The sequence below is a fragment of the Saccostrea cucullata genome, unplaced genomic scaffold, assembly GCF_032062105.1.
Source record: "Saccostrea cucullata isolate Sc308-1 unplaced genomic scaffold, CSIRO_AGI_Scuc_v1 ctg1611, whole genome shotgun sequence".
NCBI classification, from domain to species: domain Eukaryota; kingdom Metazoa; phylum Mollusca; class Bivalvia; order Ostreida; family Ostreidae; genus Saccostrea; species Saccostrea cuccullata.
The window spans coordinates 104,050-122,701 of record NW_026921053.1 but is presented as its reverse complement, the minus strand read 5'-3'; the positions used below and the strand labels follow the sequence as shown (position 1 = coordinate 122,701).

At 32.9% G+C, this 18,652-nt stretch overlaps 1 protein-coding gene across 1 annotated transcript; it reads right to left on the bottom strand.

Annotated features, from left to right (window-relative positions):
* Positions 1-889: 889 nt before the first annotated feature.
* LOC134259083 (GTPase IMAP family member 7-like) lies at positions 890-1,660 on the bottom strand. Its single transcript, XM_062741681.1, has one exon. The coding sequence runs from the start codon at positions 1,658-1,660 to the stop codon at positions 890-892; it is 771 nt and encodes a 256-aa protein (XP_062597665.1).
* Positions 1,661-18,652: the final 16,992 nt, after the last annotated feature.

Genomic DNA, 18,652 nt, shown 5'->3' with positions numbered 1-18,652 from the left:
GTTTATTAGGAGTATCTATTGTTATCTATTGAAAATATGGAATACCGTTGTTGTTGTCATAATCTATAAACAAAAAAATGGAGTACGTTCATAACATTTTTTTGAGGGAAACTCATTTGTGTCAAAACTTAATATTTTGGACTGATAGTGAATCTTATTCCTATTAAAATTAATCCTTTCAATATTTTTTTTCAATTTTTTACACACTTTATGCTATATCTATAGTTATATAGCGATATCATTTATCATGTAACTGATGATGGATTCTTTGTTTTTGTTTTGTTTCAGTTCTTTACTGTTATCACAATAAAATGGATGCACTGATTGTTGTGTGTGGTTAACTATCTGCAATATACAGGTATAAATAAGGGATGTAAACACTACACTCAGTGTCACTGTTTATATGCTTTACTGGCATAGCCTGCTGATTAATACATGTGTAACGTGAATAGCATGCATGCATGCAAAATTACTTTATGTCTCTCACTATTTTCTAGATACTAGCAGCTCATCGCAGCTTTTTTTGCTCAGAATTTCAAATACGACAGGACAAAAATCTGTGAGGTTGCAAATTTCATTTATTCCATAGTCATGCAAAAGTTACTTGTTATTCCCATTTAAACAATAAAGTACGACAAAACTATATAACAATAACAGTGAATTTAATATCTAATGCTTAAAATTTGTAAATGCAGGCGAATTTGTTTCCGAATTATTTTTATACCTTTTTCAGGATGAGAATTCATCTTTTTATTTTTTTTCTTTCTCAGTACATGTAAATATGATACTTATTTTTTAACTTGGAGCTCAAAACAACAAAAAGCTCATTCGTAGGCATTTTGAAAGAAGACCTTTCTTGTTGCAATAGCAACAAGAGTTTAATTTCACATTATAATTGTGTTTCGCGTCTAACTGCAACGTTTGGGGAATCCTGTGGCTTAAAAAAATTGAAAAGACGTGTTCTGAGATGATCAGATTTTTCCAGCAGTATTCTTGCCACCTTAGTTCCACTGTTTTTGACAATCTGGAATAAATTTTCTCGTCGTGATTCATTGCTTTTTTTCTCCGCATCTTCCATTTTTTTAAGTTCTGTGCTCATATCTCGCTTTAGTATTTTAATTTTTTTGTCAAATTCTGCGATATGGTGTTTTGCTATTTGACAATTTTTTTCAAGTTCATTATTTTGAGACCTAATATTTGTATCTAAATCTCTGTATTTTTCAGTGATTTTTTCAAAATTAAGTTCCGGCTCTAAGATTTGTTCAATTTCTATCTCTTTTAATAATCTCTCTGTTTCATTGAACATATCGTCAGTGTAATACTTATTTTCTGTTCTTGACAGATTTTTATCAATTATGTCTAATAACTGTTTAACTTGTTGATCGTTTTTCTCTTCTGTACATCTATTATTGAAAGCAATATATCTATCTCCGCATTTTCCTAAAACAGATTTGAGATTTTTAGGAATAGACTGAAGATATTCTTCAAGTGTTTTTCCGTCATATTCTAGATCATCAAGTCGGGTAAAAAGAACAATAAAATGTTCAAAAACAGCATTTTCAAACAATTTAAACAAGAGTAAAGCTGTTGTCTCATCCTCTTTTGTGAAACGTGAAATATTAAGTACAAGAATAAATGCATGTGGTCCTGGTGCAGCCATGCTCATGCATTGTAAAATTTCTTCAGCAATTTTTTCATGCGTCATATGTGTATCAAAAAATCCTGGTGTGTCTATGACTTTTATTTCTCTGTTGAATCGTTCTACAGAACCTGAACAGCATTCCTTGGTAATAGATGACCCAGAAGATGACGTTGAGAAACTTGTTCTACCCAAAATAGTGTTCGCAGTTGTACTTTTTCCCGAGCCAGTTTTTCCGATTAAGATAATCCTCAGATTCTCTTTTTGATTGTTTACTAAAAAAGAGAGAAACAATACATTTAGATCAATAAGATGAAGTTTCAATGAAATATTTTTAAGTTGTTAATGTGACGAATGTTCAATTTGATATCTGTGATAATGGGTTCCACATTTGAGGGCGAAAATGTGACAGAAAACAAAAAGGCGTGTTGTATTTATAACCTTCATTGCCCTGTATAAGGATTAATATTTGTATAATCTGAATTTAACTATGCGATCATCCCTAGAGAGCTATACTTTGTGCAAGCTGATTAGCATCGGATTTCTTTACCTTCATTTGAAATGAAACAGTTCTCAGAGAAAAATGATATTACTGCTGCAAAATACTGCAATGTTTACTTGGAATTCTTTACTCTTTCATAAAACATAATTAACGATTTTTGATAGACACATGTAGCTATTTTCCCTAATATTTTGAAAAATCTTTGGAGCTTTTTGTGCCCAGTTGTTTTTTTTCTGTTATTTTGCATTAATTCAATGCGTATTATGCAAATGCACCGAGTTTATCAAAGGACGGCTATTTTCTATATAATCTTTGACATGGGGAAGTTGTTTCCAGCAGTTTTCGGGAAAAGGAAATTGTCTTCACGAAAACAGAATCAATTCACATGAAAAATTATCCATATACCGTTGAACTTTTCCGATCTCTGTAGGCGTTCATACATGTACGTAGAATATGCTCTATATTTGTTGCTGTACAAATTATTTTCTAATTTAAGATATGTCACGCGACAGACAACTATTGTCAATGAAGTCGCATTGACCTAACTCAGCAGAGGCCCCATACATACATATATTATAGAAAAATTCCAATTAAGGATACTTAACATAACAAAAAAAAATTTCACGGATTGATAAATGTTCTTTGACTGATTTTTAAAAAAAATATTATTCATTACACAATTTCCATCGATACCCATTTACAATTGTCAGTTAACCCGGGTATTTAGGATAAACAGTTTAAAAACAAAAAAAAACTACAAATACCAAGTTATTATAGCAAATTTGTTAAAAGTTTAACACGAAATCTATATCTTTTATAATGAATCTCTAACGCGTTATTCTAACTGAACTTTTCTTGTATAATATTTTCTATTCTGAATTTCTGCTTTTCATTTAAGATTTATATACGTATAGGGGATTAATTTCACGGGTTGTAATTTTTACGGTTTTCTCTCATCCGAAACGATTGCAGTATCTGTGATTCTTGAAATTTGGTATGTAATAAAAGTTACTTCCCTTGTCTCCATTTAATCCATATCATAGCTACATGTTAACGACATTAATCAGCGTTTTGTCTTTATTTTACAAACAACAGCGTAGGTTATTATAAAATTGTTAGATTTTATTATACAAATATGGACTCAATGTAGGTCAATATGCATTTATAAGGACCCAGGATGACAAATATTGACCTCAGATACATGGAATATATCGACCTAGGGCGCTAGCCCTCGGTCAATATACTCCATGTATCTGAGTTCAATATCTGCCATCAATATCTGAGGTCAATATCTGCAAATTTACAGTCTTAAAGCTGAACACGACTTGTTAATAGGTTAACGCCATTTTCGATGTCATCAACTCCAGGATATACCCTTTGTGCTTTATTGTCACGGGTATCGGCGAGGTCGTGCATTGCATCTGCAAATATTTTCGTGTTTGTTAGTCTACACTGAACCTTGCAACTATTGTAAGAGGCTTTTGTATCTTACTTTCCTGCATAGAAGTATTGTATAGCAGACGTCCATGTACACCGGTGATAATTCATTACACGGAACAGTGACAAAGTGACTGACTCATTCTATAGGGTCCTGTAAATATAGCAAAAGCTCAAACAATTATGGCGGACATATTCTTTTTACGAATTGTGTTCAGCTTTAAGGTCGTCATGGCAGAGTCGAGAATAACGATGTACAAACATGTGACCTATAATCTAAGACTTCAAATGCTGGCATTGAATGCAGAGCAAAATATTGGTAAGTGTAGAATATTGTATGGAATCTGCACAAGAATAAATATTTCATAGGAGTTTGATTCAAATTTGTGTTGAGAAAATCAACAAGGCGTGGCAGAGAATAAAAAAATACTAAGGAACTACGGGCACTAGACCTGCATGCGTGTACAGGAGCGCTAAATGTAGAATATTGATTTAAAATTTCTATAAAAATAAGCAAACACTTTTGAATTTTTTTTAATTTTGAAGAGAAAATTGGCCGGGGCAGCTTGGATTGATTGATTGATTGCATATTGTTTAGCGTCCCTCTCGAGAATTTTTCACTCATATGGAGACGTCACCGTATGCCGGTAAAGGGCTTCAAATTTTGACCTTTACTCGGCACTCAGGGTTATTGAGCAGTATGGGATCTTTATGACACAGGGCCTCAGTTTTTAAGGTCTCAATCGAGGGACCCTCAACTTTCACTTCAAAGTGCCGAGCGCATGGCGAAGGAACAGTCGCTACCTATTTTAACGACTAGGTCAGTCGCGGTCAAGATACAAACTCACGACCTCATGATCAGGTAGCGAGCGCAGATGCAGCTTGGAGAATAAGGATATACAAAAGACCTGAGGACACAAGGCCTAAGGATCAGGAAACGAACAAAATCCCGTAATGCTGAATTAAGAGCAATGTGATAGAGTAAAAACAAACAAATATAAAGAAATACTCAACAATAGCATCATTATTTAAGTTAGCACAAGGTAAAATCATTCATTTCACGATTGAGTATTATAAACAATGCAAGGGTCTGATGGCATGGGAGGTAAAGACCCGGGAGTGAGAAAAATCCGACCATGTCAGTGTTCAGTACATAATATATAATTATAACAGTAACTTGATCCTAAGGGTCGTATCACGTCGAGTTGACAGACAATGATCATCAGAACAATCGAGAAGCGAAGCGTCAAGTTTTATCTGATGATCCGCGCCTTTCAACGAGACGTGATACGGCTCTTTTGATCAAGTCACTTTTCTAATGATACACTTATAATATACCCCCCTTATAACTAGCAAAATATAGCAAAAAACTTAAGAGAGCATTTGTTTAATAGTTATCCATAACTAGAGCCGAGCTCGTTGCAAAGCAACGAGTAGGTCTTCTGTAGGAGCTGTGGACAGGAAGTACCGACCTTAGGTCAAGGTCACTGCACATCCTTTCTTCTTAGCATGAGCCTCCAGTGAATCTTAATTACAAAGTTATGCTTGAACATTGTTTTCTCTGTCAGTGACCTTGATTTGCTAGAAAGACCTGACACAACCTCCAATCATAAGTAATCTAAGTTTCAAGTAAGAGCCTCCAATGATTTTCATTTACTAATTTATAGCATGGGAAAGAAAAAAATTTCTTCTGTCAGTGACCTTGATTTTAACGGAATAACCTTGGCTGTGGGTCAAGACAAACCCTCAGTCTGAAACAACTTTAAGTGATTAGAAATTCATAACCCTGACAGGAATTTTACAACTTTACAACTTTTCTGTCATTGGCACTGAATGTGTTAAAATGGCCTTATTTCAAGTCATCTAAAACCGGCGGACTATAAGCAATCAATATCAAGTATAAACTGAAACAAATATAGTCAAGATTGAAATGATACTATTTTCTGAATCAAAATCATAGAAAATCCTTTTTGTCACAAGCAATCTCTATATAAGCTTACAGATATTCTCGATTACATATAAATGACTGCGACAAAAGATTAATTCTTTCTCCAGTGACCTTGAATTTGATGCAATATTGCCTTGAATCAATACAATGACACATCCTAGGATCATTGGAAATCTTTGTATCGAGAATAAACTTCCGGTTTCTTGAAGTTATAGCCTGGCCTTCTGGGAAAAAAACTTTGAGGGACACACAGACATTTGGACAGTTAATCAGACAATTTAATTCCCAACCCATCCACCCTACCCCCAAAAATACACAATCCTATGTTAAATTTTAAATACCTATTCTGGTCATGGTTTGAAAAAAAGTAATTTTTTTATATCAGAAAGCTTTTATAAGTATGGTTTCTCATTCTTGCCCAGAAGTTCGTAAGAATAATATTTTAAAACGACCATTTCTTATTTTTACTTTGTTTTCTTCATTATCAATCCTTATGTCGTGGGTTTTTAGTCCCACTGTGGGACTTGGGGACCTGTTCTTCGAATGAGACTGTATAAAACGAGGTCCCGTATCGCTTCAGAGGCTGGCACTAAAACGATCCCTCCATGCTCAAAGGCCCTAAGTGCCCATTATAGGACAATATTTGAAGCTCTCCACTGGCAAGTTATGGCGTCTCTATATGAGTGAAAGATTCTCGAGAGGGACATTAAAATATACACAATAAATCATAACACCACCTCCTAAAAATACCTGATTAAGAATTTCGGCTCTGAACTATTTCAGGAGCGCTGCTAAATGTACAGGCTACGTACAACTATAAGTCCATTGAATAAGAATGTTTACTTTGGAATATTTCTTGTACAGTTTTTGTATTGATCAATTTACAAACGTAAGTTATTTTCAGCTTAGAACAAATTACGCAGCATTGTTAAGGCTTGAATTAGGGGGCGGGGCCTAATTTATATGGGAAAAATTTACTACATATGATGTCGCAAAAAAATATGACTTTTATGTATTTTTCATAATACCTGAAAATGAAATAATTTGCAAATTTTAACTGTATTAGCATAATAAACAACAATAAAACTTATCAATGCATTAAAAAACGTGGCTAGGTTAATCCCGTGTAGCTGGTTTCAAACAAAGCACTGATTGCGATGAACTTGTATAAATGACTTCATTTTGGTAAACATGACGTATTTCATGTACTGTGAGAGGCAGATGGAGGAATTTTTTAACAATGAAAAATTCGTTTTATAATTAAACGGAATATTATTTACAGGTTTTAAATAGTCGATTAATACCAATGTATATCCTTTGTTTAGTGCGATTATTCATTAACTTTCAAGAGAATGTATTTTATGCCATGTTTTATGTTACATCAAGATGCACCATAAAATCGTACTTTCGCAAGGGCATACACTGCATAGATCGTTATCATTTTTTGAATATAGATAAGGGATATTATCCTTAAGGGGAAAAGTGCTGCTGCTTTCTTTAAATCAAGGGCGTGATTTCATAAGTACACAAAATATTTGATAAAAGTCCAATATTTTTTTGACATTGGCCTATTTACTTGAAAATTTAACTATTAAAATGCGAATTCTATTCAAACCAGCACCACTTTTCAGAAACAACAAATTATGCAGAAACAATTTATAGCTTGAATTTTGAATTTCAACTGGGGTATACCCTTGCGATATTGAAATTTGTTAATGACCTACATTCAGTACACGTGCTATGCATTCATCACGTGACTGTCCATCGATGGGACTAAACTTCATACAGTACAGAGTATTCTATTTCCATAGGTATTTAAGTTCTGTGATAATAAAACAGCTTAATTGAAATAAATTCAATTTAAAATACCCTCCCCCTTTTGCACATATATATTTTCCGTTTATTTCACAAAGTAGGCTTTTACAGTGCTGCGTAATATCTGCTATAGACAACTTAAATTAATTATTATATAGATGTGTAAAATTATCTGCATAAATCTATTGATATGAAACTTTTTTGATAAAACAAATGTTTACCCATGATCTATTTAATACCTTTTACTTGTATTCGGATATCGGCCGATAAAGATGTTTAAAATTCGCATCATCTTGATCCATTTCGTCACATGTCAGAAAGAACAAGCTTGAGGCATTTTAAAACATCACTGGATGTTAAAATTCAATACAACATGGAGATTCTATTTATGAAGGATCACAGGAGTTCGTGTACCTATCAATTTTGCCGAAATTTTTGGTAAATAAAAAAAATACGTAAGACCTATAATAATAACGAAAGGAGTGCAACGCATTTTAGGTCACCTGGGAACCACTCGCTTAATATCAAGGCTGTCACACAATTAATCTTCAATCGAAAATTATAAAACACAAAGTAATATTTTTGGAAGGGACCATTCTTTATGGCTCTTGATGCATTATATTTCAAACTGATGTTTTACAGCAGCAGCGGTGACATTTCTCCACAACTTCGCTCAAAAATCCGTTGTCCGCGACGCCATGACGTGACGTCACGGGCGCATCCATTTACCCAAAAAGGAACAAAACTGCCTGAAATGATTGAGGTCATATGCGAAAATAAACTAGAGACAAGTTAGTAGACATTCAAGAAAATTTAAAGCGGGGAGGTACAAGAACTTGTACTCGTATCTAAACGTAATATCGTTATCTCTAGTTAATTGTGTATGATTGTATATTTTTGTTCCTTTTGGGTAAATGGACCGTCCGTGACGTCACGTCATGGCGTCGCGGACAACGGTAGGACTCCTTGTGTTATTATTATAGGTATTGCGTATCTTTTTTATTTATTGAAAATTTCGGCAAAATTGATAGGTACGCGAACTCCTGTGGAAGGATAGACGGGGTTGAAAGTCCCCTCTATATTATTGGTATATTTTAGGTAATAGCTTTACATTCAATAAAATTAAACTCAAAAGTTAACAAATAAAATATCTTCTCTCATTAATTTCAAAGTTTGGAGAAAGGTATGGAACACCATAGCTGCCTTAAGGTATGGTACATAATGTTACATGGTGTGTTCTATATAATAAAGGGTTGAATCAATATAATAAAGGGTCATCACTTCTTGTTAAAGGGTGAAGAGCACATAATGCATGGTGTGTTTAATATAATAAAGGGTTGGTTCTTTATGTTAAATGGTCACCACTCCTTGTTAAAGGGCGAAGCGCACATAATACAATGTATGTTTAATATACATGTAATAAAGGGTTTGTTTACTATCTTAAATGGCCACGCTTCTTGATATACTGTGAAAGATTCAACATAAATGGTGCATTCAATATAACAAAGGGTCGGTTTAATATGTTAAATGGTCACCGCTACCTTTCATAGGGTGAAGAAAACAAATAAAATGGCTTATTACAATTTTACCCGTGAAATACTGTAATTTATTCATTGAATAAAAATGATAACCTGTCACACTGTGACAGGATATCAAAATGATATCCTGTCACAGTGTGACGAATATCAAAAGTGCGGGAAAACTCTCGATTTCCCTTCCTATAACGAAGATTGCTGTAAAGAAAATCTCCCTTGACCTAATATAAGATAGATGGAAATAAATAAACAATTCTGACAACTAATAAAACTGCCAAAATTACCAATCATATGTTGCTAAATCCATGTTTACAGTGTTTTCACTTCACATACCTGTTAGCTATGACGTCTCAACCGCTCAACTATGACATCACGAGTCTATGACTGTACATGTATTACAAAAATACAGAGAGAAAGGAAAAATCAAAGAATTTTTTTTAAAAATGTAATAAACAGAGAATTCATTGTTTTGTAGTTGAATATGGAATTTATTTCACTCGTGAGACAGGATTTTTTAATATTTTCACTCGTGCTTTGCACTCGTGAAAATATCAAAAAACCTGTCCCACTCGTGAAATAAATTCCATATTCAACGACAAAACATTGAATATCCTCTATGTATTCAATATAATAACGGATGTCGATTAAATATGTTAAATAGTCGCCGCTACGTGTTATAGGGTGAAGTATACAAATTAAATGGTGCATTCGATATAATAACGGGCCGGTTCAATATGTTAAATGGTCGCCGCTACTTGTTAAAGGGTTAAGTATACAAATTAAATGGTGCATTCGATATAATAACGAGTCGGTTTAATATGTTATTATATTGAAGCCACTACTTGTTAAAGGGTGAAGTTTAAAAATTAAATTGTGCATTCAATATAATAACAGGTCGGTTTAATATGTTAAATGGTCGACGCTACTTTTTATAAGGTAAAGTATACAAATTAAATGGTGCATTCGATATAATAACGGGTCGGTTTAATATGTTAAATGGTCGCCGCTACTTGTTTTGGGGTAAAGTATACAAATGAAATGGTGCATTCGATATAATAACCATTTAATTTGTTTTCTTCACCCTATAACAAGTAGCGATGGCCATTTAACATAGTAAATAGATCCTTTATTATATCGAATGCACTATTTATACAACTATCACCTGATAAAAAGGAGTGGTGACCATATAACACATTAAACCGACCCTTTATTATATTAGACATAACATTTATAATGTATCTTTCACCGTTTAACATGGAGTAGTGACCATTTAACATAAAGAACCGACCCTTTATTATATTGAACGCACCATGCATTATGTGCGCTTCACCCTTTAACAAGGAGTGGTGACCCTTTATCATATTGACTCAACCCTTTATTATATAGAACACACCATGTCACATTATGTTCCATACCTTAAGGCAGCTATGGCGTTCCATAGAAAGAGTGTGAAGCGCATAGGGGAATCATGGTGAATACGTAATATATTCGAGGTTATTATTCCATTAGACAGAAAGGCCCGAGGAGTTGCGATTTGCTTATCACGATCTAAAACACGTTGACAAAACACATAGTTTTATATAATTATTATATGTTGTTCAATTCATTTATTCATAATTATTTTCCGTGAAGGGGGAATGCATGGATAAAAGATTAAAGAAAATTCCCGATGTACAATAGCATTCAAGCATGGACTTCATTTTAGTACTACAATATTGTGCTTGAAGTTGAATAAAATCAACAAATAAATTTAATTTGAATAGCAAAGAGATCGTGTTGAATATAATAAATTAGACAATACTTGATACAGGGACTCTCTAGTTAATACGAATGTACATGAACAAAACCTCTCTCTCTCTCTCTCTCTCTCTCTCTCTCTCTCTCTCTCTCTCTCTCTCTCTCTCTCTCTCTCTCTCTCTCTCTCTCTCTCTCTCTCTCTCTCTCTCTCTCTCTCTCTCTCTCTCTCTCTCGTACATACTTGACTTATTTTTTAAACCAAGAAAAGTAATGTGCAATAGATATAAGTTCATAATTTTAAAGAAAATACTCAGTTTTATACGGTAAACGATACAATTGGTTTGACTATGGTGCCGGTTTTGATTTTAACGGTTTAAATCAATATGTAAAAGTGTATAGATACATGATAAGTTTGTGATATTCAGAAGCTGCAGATTGTTATACAAATTCTTGAATTTCCGATTCTGGAAATATGATGCGAGTTTTTTTAAGGAATCACTGTCTTGTTTTGAGGGTATGCCAGGACATCAGCAATAGTGGGAAACATGGGATAATTTTAGCATAATTTACGGCCGAAGCCCGTTATGCTAAAATTATCCCATATTTCCCACTGTTGTTGATGTCCCTGGCATACTCTCATAAGCATCAAACACAACGGCTGCCGCACGAGATTTACATGCATAATTGGCCCCTTTAGCGTCAGCCACAGAGACAGATGCGCTCGAGATTTGCATGCGTATTAGGCCTCCTTAGCTGCTGACCTATCGACTTGCCTAATTTACATTCCGGCAGAATTGTCAAGAAATGAATTCCCACAACTTTCATACAGTTATCACAGAGAAAAAAATAGAAATGGAAATGTTACTACATGCACTTACATGTACATTGTATAACCTGCTACCGATATTTTATCACGGAACAAAATTACTCTATAGCACACTATACTAATCATTTACGGGTTTTGAATAAATTATAAAAGAAATAAAGTTCATTGCTTTTAAATCTTGAATTATTTGTTCAAAATTACTATTAAACCTGTAATATAAATACATGTACTAGGCATTGTGCAGGAACAAGTCACTTATGAAGTTTACACGTGTCTAGTTACCTATCAATGTTTATATGGTCTAATTCATTTCATTGACTTTAATTCTATCCTTATGATTAGGAAGATTCTCTTTAAATTTTTAAAATGGTATAGCCATGGTAAAAATCTGTGATGAAAAGAAAATGTGTTTGGGAAACTTTGTGTTGAAAACGGATTATTTTATATATAAAAAGTAAAGTAACCGCAGATCGCTAGTTCTTACGCAATGAATTGCCAAAATGAAAAACAAGAAAACATCGATGTAACCATCAATTGTCGCCCGGGAAATATATAAAGTTAACAATGAAAATGAATTTTGATCAACAAACCGCTTCGTTATGTGTAAAAAGGCGTGCGTCCAATTGATGGAGACGATAGATAAACTTGTAGTCGGATAAAAATCAATTTAAAAAGCGATACCATTTTAAACTTGATCAATTCCTCAAGTAAATGTTGGCTGCATAACATTCAAATTGAAGTTAGACACATGCATCACCTATATTTTAAAAATGTATTAATTTTCAAGTTAAGAAATATAAAATACAAACTGTGCAGTGTACCTTTTAATCCGAGAAGTAAAATTAGATGTTTTAAAAAGGGGACTTGTCGTTGTTTCTATTGTAAATGATAAATTATTTTACATATTAAATATAAAAAAACATATATATTCTTACAGATTCACCTTATGGAAGTAAATATTCTATGTATCTCGTAATTTATAATTGGAAAGAACATTATGGAATACCTGCTTGTTTACATATCATTGAGATCTAAATAACCTTCAACTTTCTTCCTGAATAAAAAAAAATCACAACTCTATATTTGTGTGAATTGTTATTTATTGAAAATGACAATGAGTATTAAAGACATTTTTTTATAAAAATGAGAAATAACACCTAAAAATGGTTTGAATCCTCTAAAGCTATTTAAATTAATGCAAAAATAAACAAAGTTTTGCCACTTCCGGTTTAACCAGAAGTGCCGACGACGAACAGAACATCAATTTTTATGCTCCCAGAGATATAAATCACCCAAAAACTTGACAAGAACGGCAAAAATACGCGTTTTTGTCAACTTACGGTTTTGCCGACAGAGACGATGCCTGACGTATTTTGACTACAAAAATAGAATAAGCTTGACATTTTGAACAGCTTTGCTTCTTTGACGTATTACAAATTCTCAATACTTTTTGAGAAAATCAAATAAAAACTTTTGGCCCGTCTAGATCCCTTATTTAAGGGGTCAGCCCTTTTCGAAACACCATTTGAAAGATTTTAGAATTCTTCACAACTTTTGTTCTATATGTTTTAACAAAATATTTACAAGTAAAACGCTATAATAGAAAAAGTGTTAGAAAATTTTGAAACGCTCAATAGGACAGTATTTCCGGTGAAAGTTTACAATACAATGCAAATCTACATATGTTGCTCTATCTTCTTGAAAAAGTTTCATCTTCCTGTGATGAGCGGTTTTTTAAGAAAAGAGACGGACAATCTGACCCTTAAAAATCATAAATTGCGAAAATGGTCGAATCGGAAGTGACGTCATCAAAATAAAATAATGCATCAAGATTTTTTTTATGTTCTATCATACCTGAAAGTTTAATAAAAATATAACCAGCCGTTTTTGAGAAATTGCGTGCACAAAATCGGTAAGAAAAACAACTAGATACGATCTCGTTGCGAGCAACGTGTGGGTCTTTCGTCCGATTCTTGATTTGATGAGCTTTTGATTGTGATTTTCATTCTAAAATAATGATTTTCCATAATCTGTAAAAAGACAATGACAATTAAAGACTAAAAAAAAACCCCGGTTTTTTGGCCCCTCACGGCCCTTTATTTAGGAATCAGCCCTTTTTATTCATATCATCTTAACGCTCAACGGATTTTGATCACTTTTAGTTCAACAACTATTTAGAGATTCTTTTTCGTTTTCGAGTTATTTGCAAAAAAAATATTTTTTGGGGCCAGCCCTTCAACTCCTTAATGGGGACGTTTAGCGAAAAATTAAAGGTAATTGCATATTGTTCAGAAAATGATTTTCAAGATCTTTTGTTCATTATTACTTATCAATATATTCCCAAATTTTGAGATATAAAGCGTTAAAGATTTAGCATTTTGGCCCCTTGTGGCCCCTAATTATGTAACATACGACATCAAATCATAATATATAGCTGTAGATTGTTGAAATAAACATTTTGCTTTAGTAATATTTGAAAAAAAAAACTGCTTAAGAGTTATCGATTAAATACTTTTGGTCTCTCTTGGCCCCAAAGAATTAAGTACGTTAGTTATTATTTTCCGTTATATAATATACAAGTTTGCTAAAATTTAAAATATATGTCCATGTACTAGATGATTTGTAGTTTTAGAATATGCGAGGCAAAATTTCCACACTCTGTCATTTAGATGTAAAGACCACGTTTAAAGATCCGTTTTTTCCGGATATTTTTTCCACTATTTTCGGCAGATATTTCTAAAATTGAAGTAGTGAACACCCCTCGAGCAAAATAAAACACGTATATTTTAAAACATTTTGATGAAAGACGGATAAAAACAGGTATAAGATTTTGCTCGAGGAATGTGCAGTATGTTTATTTTGACTTTGCAGTACTATTTCCGGTGGCGGATTAAAAGTTCATTGAGAGGTGTATTTTTATTTATTTGAAATTATATGAGCATAATTCATACAAAATGTTAATAAATAAATAATTCATGCATCGGCGATATATTTATTTTTCATGTAAGTTTATTTGTCAAGAAAAATAGCATACAAACTTGAAAAAACGAAAGTTTAATAAGGCAGATTTGACGATGTGTAGGGCTAGCCTGCATCTGACAAACATTTCCAATAAGGATCAAGAACAAATGAAAACGCTAAATTAAAAAGAAGTTTCATAGATTAATCTTATTGGCACAGAAGAAGAAAACGGGTTTGAATTTTATGCCACACGTATAATTTTATTTTAGAAACTGAGAGAGTTTATATAGCTACCGTCAGCAGATGTAAATAAATTACGTAATAATAACAAAGATGACTTCACAATAGATCCCGTTTGATTTTCTTATCATTATGAATTGTTTTTCTTAATAAAACACTTATGATATAAAATATGATAACCCTTTGCAAAATCTGTTCCAAATTAATCAATATTCCGAATCCATATATTGTTGCATTCTTATATAAACACACATGTATATGTACGCTACGGATAAAAAATATATCCTTCCCACAGTCAGAAGGTTGATATAAAAAAAGATACACCACTTTATATTCAACAATAGATTAACACAAAAGGCATATGTATTTTTCACCTGGTATTATTTTTATTAAATAAAGATTGCTAGATAAACTAATATTGACTGCCTTTAATTATCTGTCAGGGATCCTGAAACGTCAATAGACAACGAATTTGGGAGCGACATATAAGTTAAAAAGAAAATTCAAGCAAAAAACATTTAGGGGAGGGGGGATTTGGATGAGGTTTTTTAAAAACAAATATTGTAAGAAATAGGTGGGGGGGGGCATATTGCAAAGAAAAAATACTTAGTGCGGTGGCCCTTATAGATATACCGGAATTGTCACTCCTGATCAGTCCCAATTTTCATCGAATGTTTTTGTGTCTTGGGGAAAAGATCTGTAACACATTTCAGACATACTGTTCCCTTGTTATAAAAGAAATAAACGTTTAACAAATCTTGTTCTCATTAATCCGTTTCCATTTGTAAGTTTTCATCATCATCTTGTAAAGGTATATTTTCAAATATATGTATTCCTTGTAATTAAGTGTTGTGCAAAAAAGTTCAATTACATTAAATTGCAATGTTCACAAAGTACTTATGTATTCGTTTAATCACGAAAATCCTTGCGTTCAAGCCATAAACGGCATGCAGACTAAAACAAATTAACCAGATCTTTCTATTTGTTTGTTACCTACATCGGAATTCCTGTAAATTACACAATTTAAATCAATCGCGTTTCATAGATACTCAGTATCACAAACTGAAAACAATCACCTATTTATTCCGACTTGGATAAAAAAAATATCAGACACAGTTAAAAAAGTCAATCTAATCCAAAGAAAATTGGGAATATTTAAGTTTAAATTCGTGAAAAAATTAATTTGAACTTAGATAACAAACATCATCTGAATCTTCACTTTATCTCGTAATTTTTAAAGCTCAGATACGCCATATTTGGCTTTAAAATTCTGTTCGACTTTACATTCTCAATCAAATTAAAATGTCAACTTGTTCCTGTAAGGTTATATACAAAAAGAGATTTACAAGTGTTACATAACAAGTACGTAGCTTCGTCTTTTAAAAAATGGGAGGATGGGGGGGGGGCAACCAGAAAATTGTTTTTTACTGGAAACGTTGACAAACCAAGAAGACAAAGCATTGCCAAAACTCGAAATTCCTTTTTCTTGGGGAGTGGGGGGGGGGGGGGAGAGGCCAATTTTTTTCAGGTGCCGAGTTCTTTCAGTACCAATTTTACGCATATAATTCTACATTTCCCTAAAATCACTTTACCATAGTAAAAGCTTGGGACCGGCCAGCTTTTCAATAAACATTTTCAATTGTAAAAGTAAGGTTGGGAAATAAAAGCACCCCCCCCCCGTTTCTACATGTACATGCCTGTATAACTCTGAAGAATCTATATTTTGCATTTTAATTATAAAGCATTATGTCAATGGAGCATAATTATTTATAATATATCGATGTTTTACCTCTTGCGAATTTTTCACTCTTATGAAGACGTAGCTGCAGAACTATAGCTCTCCGAAAAAATATACTGATAGACCGGAGAGCTACAGTGCCGCCCATTGAAAAAAAACTGTATATCTATTGCGCACAAAAAAGTTTGCTGTTTATGGATTAATTCCTCCAAAATCTTTCCCCAGTTGCTAAAAAGGTAGATCTAGATAAAGTCCTTACTCGTCATCCAATAATTTTTATAGTTTACATATGTTCGAAGCGCGTTGGACCGAATTATCTTGCAAACCAAACTGGCAGTATAAATACTAGTATGCAAAATTTTCGGTGATTTCAATTTCAGAACAAGTAGGGTCATTAAACATGATTAAAAGGAATGTTTTGATGTGGAAACAGTGAAAGAATATGTAAGGAACACACAGTTAGTAATATTTTGAAATGAAATTTTTAATATCATGGAGAAATAAATCGAAAAATCGCACTTTTTTGTGAGCAAAAAATACAAAGTTTTTTCAGTGCGTGGCACTGAAGCTCTCAGGTCTGTCAGTATAAATTTTTTTTCGGAGAGCTACAGTTCTACAGCTTATGAAAATGCCACCAATTGCCATGAAGAGCAATCTTATTAAAAGCAGATTTCTTTTTTGCTCCGAAATTTTGATAGTCGAAAAGTTTACAACAGCTATCAGAATTTCGGAGCATTACAGAGATCTGAAATATAAAAATTGAACGCAAGTAGTTAAGAATACCAAGGTTAGATATATTTTCATTTAGGAAACATGAAGGCAGATCAGTCTACAATGAAAGAATGTGCATCACATGTGATCCAAGGAAAAGGAGAGGTCGGGGTGGGGGTTACTAACCATGATTCAATAATGCTAAAAATCCTATCGTAAGGGTGGATTAATGATTTCAAGCGACTTGTCAGAAGAAAAATTTTTAATGCTAAAATTTTTAACAAATAAAAACATCGTAGCTCCTTTGAATGATTTTTGCATATCCTGATGTTCTTTTTTTGTAATTAAAGTTGAATTTTTTTTAGTATGTTCACGTATACATTTGTATTCTCAAAAAAAAAACCGAACTTGAAAAGTGTGTTTTGTTTATTCATATACATGGTATCATCAAACTTCAAATTAAGATAGCCGTCTTTATTATAAGAACCATCATGATAATGCACGAACAATATGGTATGCAGTTATAATTCATACATGAATGATGTATATGTCCTCGTGTTTATTTTCTATTTACAAACTTACACTGTATACACACACAAAAACAACAATAAATTGAATAAAAGAAAGATATATCGCTCATTCAGAATTATAAGATTAAATCGTGATAAATAATTGGGCTTCGAGCTAAAAATTATGTTCCATTGACTTTCTTGAGGAATCGTTTTCTTGGAAAAACTAGCAAAACCAATGACCAACAAAATTTCCAGTAAAGACAATTAATTTTTAAATTCAGCGAAATTTAAACTCGCTCCACATTTCAAGAAAAGCTCACAAAGGAAACAAAAGAGTAGGCTACAGCTTTTTTTGCAGTTCAAAATTTATTCTTCTTTAACGTTGTATCGGGATTAAAACGTTTTAAATCCGATAACGTCAAGTTGACTTCAAAACGTCATTGCGTTATTTTCTTACGAAAACTACCTATACTTAAAGAGCCCTCTTGGAGAAATGGTTTGAGATAATAGCAAAAATTAAAATGACTAAGGAAGTGGTCATTCTAGACATGTTTCAAGAATAATTTAAATAAAATTTGGGATTGGGCGGAACTTTGCTCATACCGTACTTTCTTCTTTGGGAGTCCAGCCCCTTTTTTTGCGTTTAAACCTCTCAGGATTTTAAACAATTTTTGTTCAACAACTATTCAAAGATTCTCTTTCGTTTTCGAGTTATTTGCAAATGAAATATTTAGGGGCAAGCCCTTCAACTCCTTGATGGGGACGTTATCGAAAAATTAAAGGTTGCATATTGTTCAGAAAATGATTTTCAAGATCTTTTGTTCAATATTACTTATCTATATATTCCCAAATTGTGAGATATAAAGCGTTAAAGATTTAGCATTTTGGCCCCTTGTGGCCCCTAATTATGTAATACGACATAAAAATCATAATATATAACTGTAGATTGTTGAGATATACATTTTTGCTTCAGTAATGTATGAAAAAATATTACCTGATAAAGAGTTACCGATTAAAGTATTTTAGCCCCTATTGGCCCTCAATTTGAGTT